Source organism: Nylanderia fulva, unplaced genomic scaffold, assembly GCF_048542155.1.
Source record: "Nylanderia fulva isolate GAGA-0341 unplaced genomic scaffold, ASM4854215v1 Scaffold164, whole genome shotgun sequence".
Classification (NCBI taxonomy): domain Eukaryota; kingdom Metazoa; phylum Arthropoda; class Insecta; order Hymenoptera; family Formicidae; genus Nylanderia; species Nylanderia fulva.
Genome location: NW_028189879.1, coordinates 13,856 through 34,901, shown reverse-complemented (window position 1 = coordinate 34,901; position 21,046 = coordinate 13,856). Strand labels below are relative to the sequence as shown.

General features: G+C 35.5%; 2 protein-coding genes and 1 long non-coding RNA gene across 5 annotated transcripts; 2 read left to right on the top strand and 1 right to left on the bottom strand.

The window, feature by feature from the left end:
* Positions 1–2,250: 2,250 nt before the first annotated feature.
* LOC114940627 (exocyst complex component Sec15) lies at positions 2,251–7,038 on the bottom strand. Of its 3 annotated transcripts, none has more exons than XM_085480980.1 (13): positions 6,867–7,038; positions 6,323–6,461; positions 5,889–6,175; positions 5,365–5,467; positions 4,971–5,213; positions 4,712–4,879; positions 4,565–4,636; positions 3,939–4,073; positions 3,497–3,867; positions 3,178–3,412; positions 2,968–3,109; positions 2,691–2,877; positions 2,251–2,617 (listed from the first exon to the last, which is right to left on the bottom strand). In XM_085480980.1, exons 1-13 carry the CDS (start codon positions 6,932–6,934, stop codon positions 2,494–2,496), a joined length of 2,274 nt encoding a protein of 757 aa, XP_085337106.1. In that variant the 5' UTR covers positions 6,935–7,038; the 3' UTR covers positions 2,251–2,493. The 3 variants fall into 3 exon arrangements, with proteins under 3 accessions (XP_085337106.1, XP_029171195.2, XP_029171196.2); XM_029315362.2 differs by having other exon boundaries at positions 6,296–6,461; positions 6,867–7,037; XM_029315363.2 differs by lacking the exon at positions 4,565–4,636 and having other exon boundaries at positions 6,296–6,461.
* Positions 7,039–8,110: 1,072 nt separating this feature from the next.
* Positions 8,111–9,857, top strand: LOC146723849 (uncharacterized). Its single transcript, XR_014924330.1, has 3 exons — positions 8,111–8,293; positions 9,393–9,631; positions 9,712–9,857. It is a non-coding gene; the product is annotated as an uncharacterized LOC146723849 (long non-coding RNA).
* Positions 9,858–10,878: 1,021 nt separating this feature from the next.
* Positions 10,879–17,128, top strand: LOC146723848 (uncharacterized). The gene is made up of 5 exons (XM_085480988.1): positions 10,879–10,926; positions 16,132–16,258; positions 16,361–16,444; positions 16,544–16,741; positions 16,969–17,128. Exons 1-4 carry the CDS (start codon positions 10,879–10,881, stop codon positions 16,714–16,716), a joined length of 432 nt encoding a protein of 143 aa, XP_085337114.1. The 3' UTR covers positions 16,717–16,741; positions 16,969–17,128.
* The last annotated feature ends 3,918 nt before the right edge of the window (positions 17,129–21,046 follow it).

The window sequence follows — 21,046 nt, the reverse complement described above, 5'->3', positions numbered from 1 at the left end:
TTGATCAATTAAATTTATTCATTAAAAAAAATATAATTTAAAAAAAAGTCCTTTTGTACAAAATTTTCTTAATTTTATTATAGATAGAAACCGATCTGGCTTACACCAATCTGAACTCAAATCATGTAAAATTTTATTAGTCGAACAGACTAAAATATTAAACTTCTTTATTTAATTTTTATTTTAATTCAACATCGAGATCGCAATCATTTTTATTAATATGATCTTTCTAAAAATATTACGCTATTATCCCTAAGGTAATTAATTTTTATAATTATTATAAAAAAAAAAATTTTCTTAATTTAATAATCAATCCTTTATAAAAATTTCATTAATAAATGTTAAAATTATCTTTAAATTAAAGTTCATTTTATTTAATTATCCTCCCAATAAAATATAATCATTAAAATAAAATTTATTTCCTTAAATAAAAAAATTATATTAATTTAATAGGGTCTTCTCGTCCCATAATTTCTTTTAAGAATTTTAACTTAAAATTTAAATTTTAAATCTACAAATTAAAACAGCTTTAATCAATTCCTTCATTCCAGTTTTCATTTAAAAAACAATTGATTATGCTACCTTTGCACCGTCAATATACTGCGGCTATTTAAAAATCACTGACAAGTGAGCAGAAATAATTTTAAATTATTATCAAAAAACCATGTTTTTGTTAAACAAGTAAATTAATGAAAATTAATGTGTATATGCATTACAATATATTCAATACAATATTCTCTTAATTTGAACGAAAATTATAAATAACTTATGCGTAACATATATTTTTGGACTCCTAAATAAAAAATATATTATATTATTTGCAAAAAATAAGATGAAATATTTTTTATTCGAATAGTCTCAACTGCTCTTTTAGCTGAATGTTTAGAAGCAATGAAAAAAATCGAGGATCTACGAAAAATTTAAGTACATTTCTAAGATTTTTTTATATGATATAAAAAAAATATATGGTATATAAATTGATTTTTTAATTTTTTTATTAATTTTTAATTACACACACACACACACACAAATAGATTCTTATTATTTAAAATAGTTTTTATTTTTGTTCTTTATTTACATATGCATACATATACAAAAAAATAAAAATAATATGATAGCCTTTTTGCTGACATTATCTCTCAATATTTGCATCCGTGTGCTCACGTATTAGTTTTTGTACCTACATGGACGCTACTACATATGCGATGTAAGAGAGACAAAGATGGAATGATGCTCTCTCCTTGTCAAGCAGTCAGCATGTTACCACAGAAATTTCCCCTGCTCCTTATGAATCTAGTGAGAATCTTATCGTCCAGATATTTCATAAAATAAGTGACATAACTTCGTGAATTTTTTTTTAATATATTCTTTATATAATAAAGCAGTCCTCTAAAAGGCCGGATTTTACATTTTCGCTCTTAAAAATTTATAATAAATAAAATACGGACTCGCGGCTAACCCAACCTTACCCGTTCCTAGCTGTGCATTCCCCCAAGTTTATTAAAAATTTTTATTTTTATCTTTTTTTCATAAAATAGCTCTTTAGAGGACTACAAATGAGCTTACTGATTAAGAATATCCTAAATTTAATAAGATTCATTCAATATTTTCGCTAATATCTGGAAAATAAGAATCCGTAATTCCCGGCCGGCTGATAGGCGTCTCCACCATGTCGCCTGTCGACCCTTAAAAATTCAAAATTTCATAAAAAATAAATCCTTTCACTGATCATCACCAAATTCAATACCAATTACTTTGATGATATTCTGATATGTTAAAATTTATGGAAGATAGAGCATAACTACATTTTTTTAATTCAAAATTTTATGAAAAATGAACCCTTTCACAATGATCCTAGTCAAGTTCAATACCAATCATCATCTTTTAATGATACTCTATTCATATATAAAATTTATCCCAATAGTTTAAAATTTATGGAGATTAGAGGAACCACAAACATTTTTTGAAAAATTAAAATTGCATTAAAATTAAAACAATGTATGAATTTTTACAAAATCATAATAAATAAAAGTGTTGCTATTATTTGACTCAGACACCTTACAGTTACCTTCAGTTAGGAAAGTATTAGTAATAATTATTACATTACATTATTAATAATGATGCCATATGTAATTTACAGAATCAAAGAATATTTACAAAATATCAAAATATACAATATATCAAAATATAAGACGTTGACATGAAAAATCAAATAATATATGAAACAATGTTTATAATATTCATCAAGAATCGAATTGCAATACTTGTTTATAAAAATTATATATTTACACATTTTCTTAAAACACATAAGGAGCTTTCTAGCAAGAAACTCACATAAACACAATATTACATGACAATATAATCAACATTACATCAGTTATAAACAATTTTTTCGAGACTCTAAAATTCTCTATTCGACAGCTAATTACATCACATTCTGTGTTTTCTTGTTGTAAAGCTCTCATATATTACATAACTTGATTGCAACTTTTATTACTGTTGGGTAGTCTGTGCCAGTTGACGCAACTGTTTTAATACAGTTTCAAGCAGTTTCTTTTTATCTCTTTCGCTTTTCTTCAGCACAGTAAACATTGTTTTTTTATCAGATTCTTTTAATCTAAAAAATATTATTTAAATTTTATACACAGGAATAACATACAAGATATATATATAACGTATATAGAATATACTTTTCTAATAGGAGCACAGCCATATTTGGAGTCACTAAATTATATTTACTACAATCGTGACCATAATCATGAAAATATGTAGGCCAATCCCAGCTCATAAATAAATCTAATAATTGTCTTAATTGCAAAAAGTATTGCAATAAAGTTCCTTCTGGTAGACCAATGACAGGCTCAGAAGCAGCAAATTCTAGAAGTCACAATAAGATTTGAATATATTTAAAAATACACACACACACGCATACATAAAAATACATAAAACAAACATAATAAAACTTACGTTCACATTGTATTGTATCTAAATTAACTTGTTGCAATGCACCCATAGATATCTGTTTCACTTCTTCACTCATTAATATACCTAATATAGCTTCAGCAATGTGAGAACATGCAGACTTGCATGCCACTTGAGCTACTTTGTCCTAAAAAATTAACTATCAATTATCGAATTTCGGAAACGTATGATACATATTTAAATTGCGATGTTTACTGGTAAATTAGTAAAGCATGTGAAGGTGCTCTGTAAGAACGCTATAAGATCCGTAATAAATCCTGAAGCATGTCCTTGAGGTTCTGCTAAATTCCAATCATAATTTTCCAATTCTAAAAATTCATCTAGCTTCTTTTTTAATTTATCACAAATTTGTTTCTCGGCGTCATCCCGTGCAACTCGAAACATAGCAGATTCAACGCTCACAGAGCTCAATTGCCCTTGATGCAATGTGCTAAACAATTTATTATATATATATATACACACACATATATATGTAATATAAAGTCTAAAAAAATAAATAGTATTAGATTCTTACCCAGTGATATTAGACACAAATTCCTCTAAATATTTTGTAGATTTTTCGAGATATCCCGTATTTATTATAATTTGTACTACTTGCAAAAGCGCTAAAGAAGGTTTGTGAAATAATGACGATAAACATCCACTGAAAGTTCTTGTTAGTAAAAGATTTGTTGATTTGCATATCATCTCATCAATTTCAGTTTGGGTAAAATTTAAATCCTCTGAAAATTTTAAGCAAGCATAAATAAATTCTTTCACTTGTTGATAGACCTTTGGTACCATGTCCGAAAATGGAAATTTTTTGGGAAACTCTGCTTTCTGTAAATCCTTATCATGATAAGGAAATAGATTAAGAACTTCATCATATTCTGCTTGCGTTGTAACCTGAAGCATAATAATCAAAAAGTATAATAATAATTCAAAAAAAGTTATAGATTAATGGTCATCATAATTACTTGAATTGGCAAGAAACTGTCTTCATCCAAAATATTCCTAAATAATTGAACCCAATGTTTCATTAATACTTCATTATAATGCACTCTAATTTCTTGTAATAAATCCCAAAGTTGTTCTACAGAATAGCCATAATTCTGTTTAAAACAAATAAAAAAGTCAATAAATAAAAAATTGTTTAATTTACATATGCATAAATATATACATATACAATGTCCCAAAACCAATAGATGTTTTATTAATAACAGATTCTCTAACCAATCTATTATGTAAATACCATCTATCTATCTGTCTGCCTGACAGCAAACTACACATTCATAATAGACTGATTCTCTTGAAATTTTTCGAGAATAACGACAATGTTTTTTTTTCTTTTTTTTACTCCTGCGCGTAAAACGGGTTTAAAGCTAGTTTAAAGATAATTTTTCCTTAATAATCCACAAAGTTTAATTTGCAAAAAGACCCTTCTTTTTTTCATTGTTTATAATTCGTAAATTGTTGATGTCTTGACATTTTTGTTGAGGAAGTTATTCCCAAATTAACTAAATAATCTATTATATATTAAAAAAACATATGGAATTTTAGGAACATCTTGTATAAACAATGATAGACAAACTTTGTTACTTACTCTTAAAGTAGTATTAAATAACATAATAAGATTCTTGATTTTTAATATAAGTGTAGCATCTGTGCAATATGCCTAAAAAATACAGATTCTTTCATATTATATTACTTATAACGAACATATAATAATTGAAAATAATAATATATTTACCGAATGTGTGCGTAAAGCATTGACTATTATGGATAATGTCATCTCCCAAAGCTCATCTAAATACGCACGAGTAGCTAGTCCATTACCTGTATTTAATATGTGATCTTCTATAACAAAAAATCCAATAATGCCATACAGATAAGTTTGATATCCAACTATACTTTCATGCTAAAAATAAAAAATATTTATTATTATTATTATTATTAGAGTATATAAATATATATTACTCATTATTTAATAAATAGATGTATATATGTACCATATTAATAGGTGGTTGTAAGACTAATCTAGCTTGTTGTTTTCTCTGCTGTCTATAGTAAATTTTAAAGGTTTCTTCTTCTCGAAGCACAGTATAAATGTGCATACATCGATATACTGGACTGAAATCCATTAAGTCTTGTGCACTCAGTTCCTCTTCAGCCTCATTTAACTGATTGTTCATATAAGATCTTTTTTTCTTCCTTCCAATAATTTCTGCTTCAATTGCTAACTGTTCAGCAGTCTAATAAGAAATGATGATAAAATTAATAAATTATATATAATACTGTTTAATTTATATAATAAATTATACAAACATATATAGGAATAAAGATAATATTAATATAAGATTAATATAGAAATAAAGATACTAAGTATAAATAAATTATACCCACATGCCTCATTGCAACTTCACCAATCTTTGGTGAATATTTTCTGATATTTTCTAGAAAATCTCGTAAATCAGACATAGAAGCATCTTTTATATTTTCCCGCAATCTGACACAAAGAAAATAATCTTATATATTTTTTACAACTCTATATATAACAGAAGAAAATGGGTTTGTTTGTTTTAGTTGTACTACTGCGCACTAACAGATACGCGCACACACACACACACACACACAAAATTAAGGCAGTCTACTTCATGCATATGTGTGTTTCTTTAACTTTGAGGACTTATAACTTTCACTTTCCCCAATGTAAAAAACTTTCCATAGGGTATTTTGGAAAGCTCTCGACTTCAACTATACAAATATGCGATCAAATACGTGCGACACTTTGGCCCAAAAATCGGCCTTATTAGCCCTCCTCCTTAGAATTAGATAAATGTATATTTTTTCACCCTAACTTATCACACTAGTGCACAGTACAGCTAAAACGAACAAACCCAATATTTCTTATTTCTAATTAAACTTACTGTGGAATTTGTTGTGTGATTTGAAAAGAAAATCTGTAATTTGTAACTTTTGGCAAATCATGATGCTCTAACTGCTCCAATGTTTTCAATGCTGGATAATAACGCTTATCTTTTAATTGTTTTTGTAACTTTGCATATGCAGCTAAGACAGGAAGGCACATAGTGAGACTGTTCACAGCAGCAGCCATATTACTTTCAACCTTGCGAGCTTTTACAAGTTCTTCGCCCATTTCAATCACTTTGTTAGATGTAGCAGTAATATGTTTATCAAGCTCTAATATTTCTACCTGCAAAATTTAATTCAAATATTGAAAGATAATCTTTTTAATATATAATAATTATTATATATAACAATTATAGTGCTATTAAGCTATTATATTATTATTTTTAAAGCATATAAAACTAACATTTAATTGTTGAGCTTGAGAACGCACTTGTAAGAGTTCTCGAATAGAATCAATAAATCCTTGGTAATGATGATTACACATTCTCTCAATATCCTTGTCATGAGCTTTAATACAATCATCCAGCTTTTCCATAAACTTTTGATGTTCATGTCCATCATAAATTGCTCTAAAACACAAAACAAATGTAATAAAATAACACTTTTTCTTTCTAATTTTTTAATCATATAAATTTCTTAAGCATTTTTTTAGTATCACTTTTGCTTTAATAATCTAAAAACAAGATTAATATACTATTAGTATCAGTATGATTCTATTTCATAAAATATTTGTTTTGACACCATGATAAAATTTATAATAGATTGACACTTTTGACATATTAATTTGTTATTTATTTGAAATACAAAATGTATATATACAGATATACTGTTAATTCTCTTTAAAACTATCTCCAAATGCAAATATATTTTGATGTATACCAATTCCAACTCTTCGTATTTAAATGAAGAAATAGTTTTTCAAGAGCACGTACTTCAATCTCTATGGACAGATACAATTTATTAATATCACTTACCGGAATGTTGGTCCCAAATAATCATCAATGCCTTCAATCTCCTGAATCAAAATATCGTAACGCTGCATCGTTACCAAATTCGAAAGCCAGTTAAGGATCGATAGGAGTGATAGAAACAAAACTGATACACAGTTTAGCTTAAGGGTCGGCAGGAGGCTCGGCCAGACTCCGAATTGATGTTGGAGGCCTCACGCGGTGACAACGCGAAACTCCGGTTTCAATGTTGCCAACGCTGAGAAACCAATTCTCGACTTTTATGAAGTGGTGTATGCAAAGAGGGTTGTATAGAGGTGTATGTCTTGTACACGTACATACACCATTGCATTGCTCACGCGGACGCACCGTAAGGCCGACGTCCCATTGAGCGGAAATTCATAGTGGAACGGAACGCGCGGAACCTGCGCGACCAATCACAGCCATTCCGCTCTTTTCATGTCGTTCCGCTATAATTTTAACCGCTGTGATTCGCGGAATAAAGAAATATTCACGGATAACCTCACACACACACACAATTTTAGTTATAATTATGAATAAAAAATCTGTAGGTATATATTATAATAAAATAAAAGGTTAATAATTGGATATTTATAATAGAATATTAATGAAAGTAATATTAATCTAGAATGTATATAAATGTTTATAGAAAATAAAATGCGGCTATTGCGGTTGGATAATAAATGTTGGTTTTTGTGCCAATATTGAAGAACATAAATGTTTTGAAAGTTATAGAAAAGAGAATCACTTGTTACATATTGATGATAACCATGTAACAAGAATGAGTATGTGATTCATTTTTTACTATAATTACAAATCATTTTATTTATCATAATTTTAATAAAAATCTTTTACATTGCAGTCCCACAATATAGTCACAATAAAAATTTAAAAATAAATACATCAGCGGATATAGCCGTAATCCCTGTCAAAAATAACGTTGAAACAAAATCTGATGATGGCACTGATGAAACTCTTATTAATAAGTTAGTATTTGAGAGACCTGCTCTTTGGAACTACAAGTTATCATTACAAGATCGGACGAATTTGAAAAAAGATGCACTTTGGTTGAAGGTTTCAAATAGGATGGGAGGAGGTGATTTAATATAATATTTTACGTTTTATTTTATATATATATATATAGATTTACAAATAGTAAGAAAAATGTAATAAATAGTTTGTAATAATAATGAATGTAATAATAATGATGATATAGAATGAATATTTTGCAATGCTACTATTTTGTAATGCTACTATTAAATGGGTAAAGAATCGATAGAAGGATTTACGAGATGCTTATGTAAAAGCAAGAAAAAAGTTTAAAACTTATGTTCGAAGTAGATCCGATACAGCCACTGCACAAAATTTAAGAAAACTTTCTTTCGCTACTTTGAACGGATGCAGTTTTTGAAAGCAGTGTTAACCACAGAAGCGTAAGCAACATTTTACATATAATAAAGCATATAATAATAAATTGTTGTGCCTCCGGGAAGGCACGGAAAATTTTGGGTCTTAGCCGACTGAAGAATGAGGATCCTAGGATCCCCCGGCGGGCGTCTCCACTTTGACAAACTTCACTTGTTTATTTGAATAAATCTTTTATTTCTCTTATTTCTCGAGTTGGTTTAATTCTGTCTAATCCCACCTGGGTGGTTAGTTAAGTATGCCCGCACTCGGCAGTTAGATTACAGGTGATAGTTTGTATTCTGCGGCTTGTCTTCGACTCTTAGTTAAGTTCTAATTAGCGACTTGTCTTTCTGGATTTTCGTTAGCGACTGACTTCATCGCCTCGCTCTCGTTCGCGGTGGTCTCCTGTCCTTTTCTACATCTTTTGAGGGAAGATGTAGAAAAGCTCTCCCATTGGCTAATTTTTATTCACATGTTTTATCTAGGTGCAAGCGAAGCAGGTTAATTCTTCGCTTGTGATCCGCGGTTTTTGGCGTAACGCTTATATTCTGTCGCGTTTGCGTCTTCTCGCGATAAGCGCTTCGCGAGAGCGTGAGAACGTTTCTCAAACGATTGCATAATAGCCGACTTACTAATTTATTATTAAAACTATATTTAATATAACATTGTTATAGTCATTCGGACTATAACAAAATATAGCTATTTCAATGTATGTATTGTTGCGTCCTCGGAACGCCTCTCGCTCAGTCACTCATACACAGTCACTCTCACTCGCGCGCGAAATAAAGACACTCGCGTAATAGGGAAATGAACTTTAATATGAGGATCCAATACACGAAACCAATGAAATATAATAAATAGTGCATTCGTAATGCAAAGAAGCTCCGGTCTCGGAAAACGTCCGCACGATGCGACTGCTAGACCAAATCTGTCATGTCTCCCGAAAACAGAAGAAGACCCTTAGTTGTTTAACAACAACTCCCTTGACGACGATCTCCCGGAGGCGTAAAGAGTTGATCCCGCGAAAAGTATCACTCGATACAAAGATGTAGATCCAGGGGCGTAACACGGGGGCGCAACAGTATATTGAAAATATATACATAATACATGTATATCATTTTATAGCACTATCAGTTCTCTGCCATTTAAATCAACATTATTACCTAGTACATCAGACTCCAATTCTCAATTTGACATCAGCAGCTGTTCTGAATCGAAAATCAGTTTAGATGAAAGTTCATCTGAAACGTTACACTAGTTAATATCGCCAAAAATGACACTTAATAAACTGATATCCACACCTCTTTCTTCAAATACAGTTGCATTATCAAAAGCTAATTCATCAAGAGCATCAAAGAAACGAAGTAATTTAAAATAAATTGTATTCGTGTTAATATATTAATTTTTTAGAAATTATATCTTATTTTGAATATGATTTTTATAGAGCATCTTGATAGGACTAAACAGAACAATGTAGAAGAAAGTTTATTAGAAGCTTTACGTCAGCCATTACAGCAATCTGATGCAGTTGATGGAATATTACTTAGTTTAGGTGAAGGTCTTCGTCGTTTACCATTGGAAATTCAATAGTTACGTGAACTTATATGACAGCTGAAGAGCGATGCTGTCCATAATAATTAATAAGATAAATTGTTTTGTTTATTTTAGTTTACTTAAATTTTATTATATAGTTTACTTTGATCAACGCAGTTACTTTGATTTTATTTTATTGTATCAAAATCTAGTTAATTTATGTGTCATAAATTGTGCAATGATATAAGACTAATAGAAATGTAAGACTAAGAGATGTATTTATTACTGAATTTTCATTAAATAAAATTTATTTGAAAATATTTTGATATCTTTTTTTTACATTAATTGCTGTATTTATAAATCATTATTAAGTACTTTATCCCATTGCCATGGCAACGCGCCATTTTATTGAAAAAGTCTGAAAAAATCTCTAATTTTTTAGCTGCAGCAGGATTTGAAGAGCGATTTCTTAGTAGATTTCTCAAACCTTCAGATATTATTGCACGGTCCTGTGCAGTAAAATTAGAATACTGTAATTGTGGTACTTCTAAATTCTTTTCAGTGGACATTGTTAAAAGAAATGATTCTGCACGTTCTAAATTGCTGAATCAGATTTCGCGGATTTAGTAAATCATGGTAATCGATGAGATGGCGCATCGAAGAAAGATTGGTGGGAGATGTCGCAGAGTGCGTAGACACAGTATAACCATACCCAGTAGCGACAGTGAGCGTCGGCACCTTAGAACATATATTACTGGAAGGGGAATTGCTATTGTTCTCCATGTAAAAATCTGTGTCCAAGTTGGATGCGAGAGAGAAAGATAGCTTTTAACCTATGCTCGCAATGCGCAAACGTAGATGACGTCACGGTGACGTCACGCTCACCGCGCCATTTGAAACTGGAAATGTAATTGGTGCTTTCGCTAATTCGCGTTTGCGCATTGCAAACGGAGGTAACAATCTACCCTTCTCTTTCCTTAAAAACGTGGTTCTCTCTCGCACCCAACTTGGACACAGGCTCGATCCTTTATTCCCCTTCCAGTAATATATGTTCTAAGGTCGGCACCTTTGATGTAGTATGTCTCAACTCGGCAACGTCACATGGTATGCCGCCATATTGCTAAGGGTAACGGGCACTACGATTCAAATGTATGTACACACGGGGATAGGAATGCTTTTTTGAAGTTACACGCATATTAGGCATAATCCGACATGCTTCGATATTTTGATATTTGTGTTATGACTATAGATATTCGATAACGCTGTCTCAGTAAAATATTAAAATAATATATAAAGATATAATATATAAATAAAATATTATAAACAAATATAAATATATTAAGCTGTGAAGCACGTAATCGAGTTATGTCCGATATATGTGTAACTTTATATGTAGAGGCATTTTTCCATTTCTTGTATATATACATATGTAATAAAAAATAATATCTTTTAATATGTAATTCAAATTTTATAATTCAAGTTATATTCAAAGAATTTATTAAAGAAAAATATTTCTGCATAGATTCCTTCCTAAAAAAATAATATTGAGCTAATTATCTTATTACGCGATTTCCAGCACTACACAACATATAATAACCCGCTTACAGCAGCTGACGGCAGCCATGTTGCTAAGGGTATAAGTTCGCACATGCGCACTCAGATTTGAGACACGTTTAAATGGCCCACTGTCGCTACTGGGTATGGTTATACTGTGGCATAGATCCCTTGGTCTCTTTCTCTCGGGAACCTTCCTGGCGTGCGGTAGCGTGGTCGACCAAGAGCGAGCGTGACGTGCGAACGAGCGAGACAGGCGAGCGAGCGAGCAAAGAACAAGAAAGAGAGGGCAAGGGATAAGTACCCCTCAAAGGAATATCTAATTTAGCATTTATTGAATCGAAAGTTTTTGCGTTTGCTGCACAGCGTGTGCATTGTTTAATAAAATAAAGTTAAAGTCTACCACCGTCGCACCACTCTTGTAGAAGGTGTAAAGAGAGCATTGTAGTACAGAACTTGTCGTTAATCAATTAGACGAACTATAGACTTAACTATAAATTTAAAGATATAAGACAGGCAGTAAGAGCCAACTCGCGGATGACAGTGCGTTATCCTAACGAAACTAAATTTTTTCGTTAGGATTAAGTATCTGTGCACAAGGCACCAAATATTTTACTTGGTCACGGCCAAGATTTAAAATATGAAATAATCTCATATTTGAGATTTAATTTCAATAACCCTTTCACCCCCCTACGGAAATAAGTAAATGCAAGAGAAAAATATATCTCAAATATGAGATTATTTCATATTTTAAATCTTGGCCGTGACCAAGTAAAATATTTGGTGGGCCTTGTGCACAGATACTTAATCCTAACGAAAAAATTTAGTTTCGTTAGGATAACGCACTGTCATCCGCGAGTTGGCTTTTACTGCCTGTCTTATATCTTTAAATTTATATTTATATTACAGAGCCTTGTTAAACTCTTAATATAGACTTAACATTTAAACAAAAAGAATTGTCTCAGAAATTCAATTGGAAACCAGAACATCCTTCATTCCACAGTAAAATTTATATAAAAAGTAACAGGTTATGGGCCCAGCCCGACACGAGACTGACTTGTTATATTTAAAATATTGAGACACGCGAGAGTAAGAAAGAGAGATAAGAGTGTTGAGATCGTGAGAGGAAAAAAAACTATCTCGTTGAAAGCGTAGCAATACGTTGAAAAATTTTGAACGTGAAAATCTCGATAATCGCGAATAAGAAGACGGCCGTTGAACGGCGAATCTTGGTGAGCACGAGCACAGTGCGTGTGTACACAGTTCGGACACGTGAAACTCGATACGTAGCAAAGTAAATAAACACGAGGTGTCAAACAGAACAAATAGATATCAATAATACGTAAATACGTTAAAGTGAAAAAAAAAAATAATAAAATGGCACGGTCACTCGCGGAAGATCACGCTAATATAGAAAAATTAACTAGTAATGAAAATTTCCAAACGTGGAAATTTCAGTTAAGTATTTTGTTTCGCGCAAACGAACTGTATGACATGGTCGTTACCGAAACTCCCGAAGTCCGGCAGGACGCAGCGTGGAAAAGGAAAGACGCCCAAGCGCAAAAATATAGTCACGACGATAGATAAAAAACTCCTGTTGCATATAATGCATTGTACGACGTCACACGAGATGTGGACGAAGATCGCGAACATATACGAAAGAGAGTCGGAACAGTTAACCTGTAGCTTAATGCAAACATTCTATACCATGGTGTATGATAAAAATTCAGATATAGCTACGTATATTAGTAAATTGCGAAATATAGTGTACTGGTTAAACGCATTGAATAAAAGGATAGATGATAGTATGCTGATTTCTAAAATCTTGTCTACCTTGCCTGAACATATGAAACATTTCGTGAGCGCGTGGGAGTCGTCTGAAAAAGCAGAAAAAACACTGGAAAATCTAACTGCTAGACTGATCGCGGAAGAAACTAGAAATCGTTCTAAAGAAACAGAAAACGCTGTAGCATTCAAAGCAATATAGTTGAAATGTTTCAAATGTAAGAAAACAGGTCACGTAGCGAAAACGTGTAAATTAAAAACAAACACAAAGTATAATGGACAGGCGAAATGTTTCAAATGTAACAAGCAAGGTCACTTAGCTAGAGATTGCCCCGAAAACAAAAACGTTGAAAAGTGCGGTATTTGTAAAAAGACGAATCATAAAGAAAAAGACTGTTATTTTAAGAATAAAAGGGAGAAACGGACAAAATTGCGTTTCTGGCTGGAGAACTAAATCAAACCCGATATCTGGATATTGGATTCTGGGAGTACACCAATATGACAAAAGCGCGGATCACCCCGAGACGATCTCCCCCAGCGGATTAAGGCTGTCAAGAACACCCTCATGCAGCCGTGCGAGGTGTGGACGGGACCGCCAAGAATGGACCTACAACATCGTCACTCCCGAGGGCTGACGTTTGAATTTGGCGGCGGAAGTCTGCGACCAGCCGCGACAGACGGAGATCAATACGAGGATCGATTTCGGGCCTGGCGTGGGGCGCAACGCTGCCGCGAAACCTGGCAACCGGGCTGGGGTGGCGCGCAGTGTCTCCCCCTCCCCCAGCGTACCTCCCGAGGTCCTGCCGGCCCAAGGCGAAGTCACTGTTCGGCGAGCCGGTGTCCTGAGAGCACACGAGGGGACAACGACCCGCATCAACCAACAACCACGACGCATTATTGTAAGGCCACCTCCTCGATTGTCCGGTAAGCGCGGATTCGGCAGAGACCCGTAGGTTATTAGAATATTATCGCGATACCGAGCAATTGTGCTTGTAGTAATTTAATACCGAGCTTCCGAGGCTGAGCCGTCGTGTCCGCTAATTAGTTGTCGCGATATTAATAAGTGGTGCGGCCTGACCGTACCTGGCGCCCAATATTCGATACCGAGTAGCGATTGAGAGAACGGAGAGCGGCACGACGAGGTTGCGCAGCGGTCTCTCTCGCACTCTCTCTCTTTTGACGAGAGAGGACGGAGAGACGGTCGCAAGCTGTAAATCTTTTTTCATGGCATGGTGGCTACTATGTTTTTATGTGCAAGAAGTTGTAAAATTGCTTAATTTCAGTAAAAATGGCAAATAAAGTCAATTAATATTGAGAAATTGATTTCCAGTGACACTATACAATGTCCGTAGTTACAATAATTATTACAGTAATACAGTAAGTAAATTACACACATATACATTTGTACTTAATAATTACTGTAAGTAAGTACGGATAATGTAATGTCACTGGAAATAAATTTTTAACGGGTGAAGCAATCGAGTTTGTACTAGACTTAATCAATAGATTGAATTCAAATTATATAATGAAAGTGTCTTTATTTCTGCTCTATGTACTTTGTAAGCGTAAATATAATGCAAAGTCTAAAAAAATGAAAAAATTCCTTTAAGAAACGTCATCATCATTCGCGCATACATAGTAGTATCGTGTACACGTAAATCACACGTATATAATACATGCATACACGTACATCACACGTAAACAACACATGCAATAGATATACATGTATGTCCATTTTTCACGTTTTACAACAGATGGCGTTCGTGCTCTACAATACTAACCATAGAATTTATAAATATGGAAGGGGAATAAGAGCGCAAAACTGTGTCCAAGATGACTTTTTCTCGAAGTGCGCATGAGCGGTAGACGTGAGATTGTATTGGTTAAATATTGTATACGTGTCTTGTGCATTTTCGTGTGTCGAGTATGTAAAACCATGGTGTCGAGTAAGAATAAGATTAAATTAATAAGAAAAATATAATTTAAAAAATGGGAGTTTATTGTGTACTGTGTAACAATCGCAACAAAACAGTTTCATCTCACCGGTAAAGAAACTAAAAGTTATTCTTATATAGATTATGTATATTTCAGAATATATACGTTAATTTATTGTGAAATTTAATAGTTTTGGCATTGAAAATTGAAATGCTTATATATTTACAGATTTCCCAAAAATACTCATGATCGAGAAAAATGGTTATTCTTATAAGATTAAATTTTTATTAGGCTAGGCCTTTATTCGAGCAACGAAGTTAGAATAAAATAAAATAAAAAAGACAAAATATAAAATGTAACATTTATTAGATGTGGAACGTTTCGTACTTTTACTTAAGACTTCTTCAGCCGCAATATACAGACGCTATAAACATATAAAACTTAAATTTAACAATTTAAAGAATATCAAATATAATGTGGGTGTTGTCTACATAATTAAATTAAACTCACCAATCGTTTGTCCAAGTTAGAATAAATAAATTTTACAAATTGTCAAAAAATAAAGACTTTTCTGTATGTATACGTGTCAAAATTATTCGGTGTACAATAATCACGATTACTTAACAATAACTATTGAGTTATGTACAGACAATGACATCAAAACTAAAGCGACGGTATTATATATATTAAGCAAAACAGTGGCAAAAGGACGATGACAATCATGTTATATAATTTTGTTTATTAAACAAAATCTAATAACGGAAAGTATGCAGAATCTAAATATTCGCTATCTTCTGTCGCATTTAGACCATTGTGTTGTTGTTTTATGTGGATAGTCTCCGAGATCAATCTTTTATTATAATTTCTTTCGTGATCTAATATCTTGGGATTATCCCAGTCGAAATTATGATTGGTTTCCATAATGTGCTGAGGCACTACCGTATGTTTTGTCTCATGTTGTTTTATATTTGTCCTAACAATGCCCTAACAATTTCCAAAACATTGAAGTAAATAAAATATTTGTTATATAAGATATTTTCTAAAATATTTTTTGTAGTCTCGTGTTCAAACGTGTGGATTATGTGAAACCATATGTAATGAGGACGAAGTACCCAGCCATGAGTGTCTTCAAGGATATTCTAATTTCATTACAGATGATAATTTGTACTTTTACCCTGTATTAGGTATTTTATATATATATATATATATATATATATATATATATTTTACTTAAGTTAATTACAAAAATTATTAAATCTGACGTTTTTTTAATAATGTTTTTTTAGACGATGGAGAAACTATTGTTAGAAGAAGCTTGACACAGGACGCTGAAACAATAGCATCTGTACCTTTTCATGGTGATAATCAAGGTCAGATAAATGTAATAAATTCTTGAAGTTTTAAAACATTATAAATGAGAAGTTATACATATTATGTTTGTATGATATACATTTTATTTTTTGTTTCAGAGAATATTCGATCCATTAATAATAATAGAAATTCCAATCAAAAGAGCGCAAAGGAAAAACTGTCACTTGAGGAGGAGGAGATGCTAATATTAGAAGTCCAATGCAGAGAACCACTATGGAATTTTAGATTACCTCTCATTCAAAGAAATTGCAGAATTACAAGAGCTTTGTAGGAAGAAGTTTCTCAAACTTTTAATGGTTATATAAATGTCTATTATTTATAATATTAAAAAAATATGCTGAGTGTTTCGCGAGTTTTATCTCCGTGTGTAAGTTCATCCTTGGATACTATCCAAGCATCCATAGCATCCAAGGATGAACTTACACATGGAGATAACCCGCAAAACACTCAGCAAACTTGAAGATAGTACCCGTGGAAGCCTCAAGAATTTAAAAAAATATATTAAAACAGAATGTTTTTACAGGGAAATTAAGCGCAGCTGGATGTAAAAGCAAGTTCAAGAATTTTCACGACACTTATAGGAGACTTGTGAACGCTGAGAAACTACCAAGTGGATCTGCTTCCAAAAGCAACATGAGCAAATGGAAACATTATAAAAGTATGGAATTCCTTCGAGATAGTTGCTTACAAAAAAGGTTAATAATGCATTTGTATGATTTCATTATTTTTAATACTAGAAAATTATTTTTGTATTAATTTTTTTATATAGAATAATAAATTTTATTTCTTTACAGTACGATTTCTAATATTAACGATGGAGACAGCAACAGTATTATCGAAAATGATAATGAATTAGATTGCCAAGATGCGAATATGTTAGAAGTTACTAATAATGAAGATAGTCAAGATACGAGTATATCAGGAAGTATTGAATAATTATCACAGTTTATTTTAAAATTTTGAAATTAGAAGAAAATGGTTTTTAAATTATTTTTTTTATGATGCGCGCGGATTACTGTGGTACATACATACTACTGATACCGCGCGAATACGAAAGATCTGATGCGCATTTTTACGTACATAATAAATCGGAATATTTGATAAAAAAAAATATATATAATATATATATGTGTATATATATATATATATATATGTATATATATATATATTTTTTTTTTATCAAATATTCCGATTCATTATGTACGTAAAAATGCGGGTCAGATCTTTCGTATTCGCGCGGTATCAGTAGTATGTATGTACCACAGTAATCCGCGCGTATTATACGTTGATATGATCTACTGCGCGACGCCTCACTCACGTCGCCCGGTGCTATACACGTTCATACGCGTAACATACGTATATATATATATATATATATATATATATATATATATATATATATACGTATGTTACGCGTATAGATACGTTAAGATCTGATGCGCATTTTTACGTACATAATAAATCGGAATATTTGATAAAAAAAATATATATAATATATATATGTGTATATATATATATATATATATATATATATATATATATATACATACACAGGGTGTCCCAGAACTGGCGAAAAAACTTTTATATATATATATATATTGTATTTGTGGTTATATATATGTATATATATATATATTAATCTATCTATTTAGGTATTTGTCTATTGAACTATTTATCGATCGATCTATCTATCTATCTATCTATCTATCTATCTATCTGTGTGTCTCTGTTTCTTTGTCTCTCTGTCTCTTCTCTCTCAACATGCACACGTAAAAATAAAAATTTTGTTTTGACAAATGTTTTGGAAGAGCCAAAATATCACATAAAAGCTGTATTGTTTGTAATGCTACGAATAATCTTATGGTAATCCCAACAGAGGCGAAACTGAGTGTCTTCATAACGAGAGGGTTAATTATCAAAGGAAAAGCCAGATGTTGCCAAAAACACCTTAATGGCAGAGTTATGAAAAACGACGCTATTCAAGAGATACCTCAGCAACCCCCATCTGGTTGAAAATATCATAGGAGTCCTGTTCCCCCGAACAGCGGGTACACCAAACCCGATACAGGGGGGGGGAGCAGGACTGGGATGAAACAGAGATGGGGGTCACGGGAGGAGAGATCCGGGATGCCGTCAGGAGAATCAAGAAAAGGAAAGCCCCTGGACCTGACGGCATCCATGGAAGGATCTGGGTCCTCGCCTTCAAAGAGTTGGTCGAGCCCATGAGGCACCTGTACAACGGGTGCCTCAAGGAGGGCTCCTTCCCCCAGAAGTGGAAGAGGGCATCAATTGTCCTAATCCCTAAGGAAGGAAAACCTAGGGATTCGCCCTCGGCGTACAGGCCGATATGCCTGCTGGACGAGGCGGGAAAGATTCTCGAGAGAATCATCGCTGCCCGTCTAGTCCATCACCTGTCCCGGGATGGTCCGAATCTAGACGATAAACAGTACGGCTTCCGGGTCGGGCGGTCAACTATTGACGCAATCTTGCGTGTCCGCTCGGTCTCGGAGGCCGTTGTGAGGGAAGGCGGGGTGTTGTTGGTGGTTTCGTTAGATATTTCGAACGCCTTCAACACCCTGCCGTGGCACCGGGTGGGGGATGCCCTGAAATATCACAGGGTTCCCTCCTACCTGGTGTCCATAATTTCGGACTATTTCCGGGACAGAAATCTGGTCTATGTAGACCAGAACGCCGAGGGGCGCAGGGTCGAAGTGTCGTGCGGGGTTCTGCAGGGGTCAGTATTGGGCCCCCCCATGTGGAACCTCGCATACGACGTGACCCTGAGGACAGCCCTCCCCTCTGGCTGTGATGTCATCTGCTATGCAGATGACACGCTGGTCATGGCCGGGGGAGACTCCTGGGAGGAAGCAATAGCGCGTGCCAACATTGCTGTGGCTCGCGTCGTGCGCACGATAGGTGGAATCGGGTTGAAGGTGGCGCCCCAAAAAACGGAGGCCGTCTTTTTTCATGACGGCTCCCATGGGGCGCCCCCCAAAACCCGAATAATGGTGGGAAACACCTCTGTAGAGGTGGGGACCCGGATCAAATACTTGGGTCTCTACCTGGATGGCAAATGGGCCTTCGGCGAGCACTTCCGCCAACTGACCCCGAGAGTGAACAAGGCAGCAATGGCGCTATGCCGGCTGCTGCCAAATCTCGGGGGACCGGACGGAAGGGTTCGCCGAATCTACGCCGGAACTGTCCATTTGATGGTGATGTACGGAGCCCCCGTGTGGGTGGCGAAAGTGGAGACTACCCGCCGACTAAAAGATGCTTTGCATCAGTTGCAAAGGCGGGTGGCCAACCGCATATGCCGGGGGTTTCGTACCGTAAGTTGGACGGCTGTGGGGGTGCTCTCCGGAGTGCCCCCAATCGAGCTGTTAGCCCGCATGTACGCCGAAGTGTATAGGCGTACACGCGGGCTTCAGAGACAGGGTGTAGCCGTCACGGACAGTGTCCGGCGTACCTTAAGGGCCCAGACCCGGCAGCAACTCATTGAGAGCTGGTCCGGCAGTTTGCAAGACCCGCGACTGCCGGGACAGTGGACCGTCGGGGCCATTCAGCCCTGTCTGGAGCAATGGCTGGGCAGGGCAAGGGGGGTGTTTCCTACCGCATGACACAGGTGCTCACCGGACACGGATGTTTCGGGGAGTACCTGTGTCGAATCAAGAAGGAGCGCACGACGCGATGTCACCATTGCGGCTGCGAGCGTGACACTGCCGGGCACACACTTCAAGAGTGTGTTGCCTGGGCGGAAGAAAGGGAGGAGCTCGCAGCCGCAATCGGGAGGGAACTCACATTGCTAGCGGTGGTCAAGGCAATCGTCACCGAGGAGGAGGCGTGGAAGGCGTTCTTCTCCTTCTGTGAGAAAGTGCTTTCACAGAAGGAGGAGGCCGAGAGAGAGAGGGAGAGGGCTGGGAGAGGTAACTTCCAGCCCTCAGAGGGTGAGGAGAATGAAGAAGGTGAGGAGGACGGGGACGGGCCCTCTCTTTTCCCGCCATCGGCGAGTTCGCTCGTCCGTGGTGGCGGGAATCGGGGGGGGGCGCCCCCGGTGGAAGTGGAGGTAGTAGGAACGGGGACGGGCCTCCCCTTTTCCCGCCATCGGCGAGTTTGCTCGTCTGTGATAGCGGGAATCGGGGGGGGGCTCGCTCCCAGCGGCGCAATAAGCCGCGGAGGAGGGGGCGGGCCCTCTCTTTCCCCGCCATTGGTGAGAGTACTCACCCGTGGTGGCGGGGGGCGGGGAGGGTCCGCCATTTTCACACCCGCGTCGTCGTACGACGCGGGATGAGGTTGCTGGGGGGGGGGGTCGGGGACAACTAGGTCCCTGGGCTCCCCCCCAAAGACCTCTCGAGAATCGGGGGCGTGGGTGCGCCGCCTTGCCTAGGCGGGGCGGGTGCGGTCGTGCCCCCGAACGGGAAATCCCCCTGATTGCGGCCGAATCCCAACTCCCAAGAGAGCGGAGGGAGCCGTAATCAGGGGGACCGAGGGGGGGCCACGCGTCTTTGGCGGGCGGGCAATAGCCTGTCCGCCTGGGGCGCCTGGGCCCCCCTCTATGACGGAGACGTGACGTGCGGGGCCCTCTCACCGGGAGCCACAAGACA

Excerpts from the sequence above, each read along its gene's own strand:
- LOC146723848 (XM_085480988.1), top strand. The coding sequence starts at position 10,879 with ATGTCTCAACTCGGCAACGTCACATGGTATGCCGCCATATTGCTAAGG. Across the intron at positions 10,927-16,131 it reads ATGCCGCCATATTGCTAAGG|TCTCGTGTTCAAACGTGTGG; the intron begins GTAACGGGCACT and ends TATTTTTTGTAG. Across the intron at positions 16,445-16,543 it reads TTTTCATGGTGATAATCAAG|AGAATATTCGATCCATTAAT; the intron begins GTCAGATAAATG and ends TTTTTGTTTCAG.
- LOC114940627 (XM_029315362.2), bottom strand. The coding sequence starts at position 6,934 with ATGCAGCGTTACGATATTTTGATTCAGGAGATTGAAGGCATTGATGAT. Across the intron at positions 6,462-6,866 it reads TATTTGGGACCAACATTCCG|AGCAATTTATGATGGACATG; the intron begins GTAAGTGATATT and ends TTTGTGTTTTAG. Across the intron at positions 2,618-2,690 it reads GCTGTGCTCCTATTAGAAAA|ATTAAAAGAATCTGATAAAA; the intron begins GTATATTCTATA and ends AATATTTTTTAG.